We start from the raw sequence: 2,417 nt of genomic DNA on the forward strand, positions 1-2,417 counted from the left end.
GAGCTATAAACTTCAAAATATACAGAAATCCATATTTATACAAGCTTAATTTTACAATTCGGTTTTCGGTTTGGATTGGATCCTATTAGGGTCAATCCGATCCAATCCGAAAATCCGAATTTTCAAAAAATCTCAATCCGATCCGATCCAATTTGAAGCTCGGATCCGATCCAAATTGATAATTCGATTTGGATTGGATTGGATTTCGATTTTTATCCGAATTATGGACACCCCTATCTACTATTATGTATTTATGTCCTGAACAACCTCTGTTAGGAGTTTGGGATAGTAATTGAAATGGGCCTAGATTCCGAGCCAACAGGAGGACCAAACAGCGTTATAGGCTGGAATTGACTTTTGTATTGGTGAGTGGTGACTGTCTTTGTCATTTACTTTAGGCCTGCAAGGCGTAATAGGCTGCATGACTTCTACAAATTTGTTTTTCCTTTTGTAACTTTTGACTTTAATAATGTTAGTGTAGTCTCACCAAGTCACAATTTTGAATTGATTGGCAGTTTGACACTATTTGTTATTCTCAAATTGTAGATGATAGCAAATAGACAAAATATTAAATGCCAATTAGTAACTCCGTAACAATAATTAAGATGAGCAAGATATTTATATTGGTACAAAAATTAATCAAATCCCAAAAATAACAATCAATAAATTTAAAATTGATCATATTGCCAATTCCAATTGAAACCATTGATAGATCAATAAACATAACCAATACTTTAATCCGTATAAAATTATGCATATATTTCTTTCTTAATTGTATACTTTGTATGTGCTAATCATCTTCATTGCAACCAATCTAACAATCACTCTCATAAGACCCAATATAATCATGTATAATGTATAAATCCATCATTAAAAATGGCCAAAAGAATAATCAATTACAAACTTGCTTCAAACTAAGAAGCACAAAAATCCCCCCCCCCCCCAAAAAAAAAAAACCACTTTTTAAAAAATTCAAAAAAATTGAAGTTCTTGATGAAGCAAAAACTCAGCTTCATCCATCAACTCAGGACTCAACCTAAACATCAAAACACAAAATTCCATCTGATTAAGCGCGCCATCGCCATCGCAATCGCCTTCGCGTAACATACTTCTCAAATCATCATCTGTAAGATCCTGCAACCCCAAAATAGCTGCGTTCTTCTTTAAACTATCAAATGTAATAACACCCTTATCATTATCTACCAACAATTCAAACCCTTTACATAATTCTCCGATTAAGCCGTCTCCTCCTAGCTTTTCCGCCATTAATGGGAGTTGATCTTGGAATACTTGTTGTTGTTGTTGCTCGTTCTTCTTTGAAGACGCCATTATTGTTATCCTTTGTAAAACAAGGAAACTCCTCGATTAGAAGATGAGTTTTTCTTGGGTTTGTTTCGGATTTTTGTTGTGATTATTGAGTTGGATGAAGAGCGAAGGGGATAAATAATGAGAAGGAAAGAAGGAAAGGGAAAGAAGAAGGGAGTTGCGGAGAAAGAGACATGGGGTGTGAAATGAGTATGTGTATGTACCGTGTATATTGTATCAGACATTTGTTTAACAGGTCGGCCGAATTTCAGTAACTACTACTCTGTTTCGGGGAAGCTATTTCAAGGGCATTTTTGTCTTTTCCGTCAGGAAACTTCACATTTGCTATAAATCCTACTCCGTATAATTAAGTATTTAAGTGATTTCCATGAAAATTGTTTTAAAAAAAAAAAATCAAAATTCCATAATTATGTTACTACTTTAAGTACTATTTACGGAGTATCAAAATTTCCTACATACTGTCAAAGTCATCGTCCTTTCTAAATACTCCGTATAATTTTTTGGGGGGTTTAGAGCGGTTTTACCAATTAATTTTTTATTTATGTAAAAAATATCACCTTATCAAAAATTGTAGATTTTATAATTTGTGGTTTTATATAAAGTAAAACGTAAAATTGCTGATTCGGTTTTGTTCTAAACCAGATTTTTTTTTAAGAAAAAAAATAGATAAAGAAGATCTAATTTTGATACAAAGTATGGAGTACTGTAATTATTGAATTTTTATTTCTTTTAGCAATTTACATGTAAATCGCGCCCTTGTATAAATTACTTTGTATTTTTTCCTCACAAAATTTGTTAAAACCACTTTTTAAGAAAAAAATTTAAAATAAAAAGATCTGATTAATTAATCATTTAAAGTTAATAAAATATAATTTTAATATTACAATGTCATTGTTAAGGGTATGTTCGGCAAAATATAGTTGTGAAGGTAGCTGTAGCTATGGAGATAACTGTGAGCTGTCAACAAGCTGTTAGCTGTCAATAAGTTGTTAGCTGTGAAGATAAATAATTTAGATATGTGGGTTCGGTAAAGTAACAGTTGACTAGCTGTTACATATAAAAATCAACATTTTATTTTTAAAATTATAGAT

The 2,417-nt window shown here is 31.7% G+C and overlaps 1 protein-coding gene across 1 annotated transcript; it reads right to left on the reverse strand.

Moving 5' to 3' along the window:
- Positions 1–682: 682 nt before the first annotated feature.
- LOC110684427 (calcium-binding protein PBP1-like) lies at positions 683–1,583 on the reverse strand. Its single transcript, XM_021860892.1, has one exon. The coding sequence runs from the start codon at positions 1,327–1,329 to the stop codon at positions 973–975; it is 357 nt and encodes a 118-aa protein (XP_021716584.1). The 5' UTR covers positions 1,330–1,583; the 3' UTR covers positions 683–972.
- Positions 1,584–2,417: the final 834 nt, after the last annotated feature.

The sequence above is a fragment of the Chenopodium quinoa genome, unplaced genomic scaffold (genome assembly GCF_001683475.1).
Source record: "Chenopodium quinoa cultivar QQ74 unplaced genomic scaffold, ASM168347v1, whole genome shotgun sequence".
NCBI lineage: Eukaryota > Viridiplantae > Streptophyta > Magnoliopsida > Caryophyllales > Amaranthaceae > Chenopodium > Chenopodium quinoa.

Coding starts and splice junctions, on each gene's coding strand:
- LOC110684427 (XM_021860892.1), bottom strand. CDS start 1,329: ATGGCGTCTTCAAAGAAGAACGAGCAACAACAACAACAAGTATTCCAA.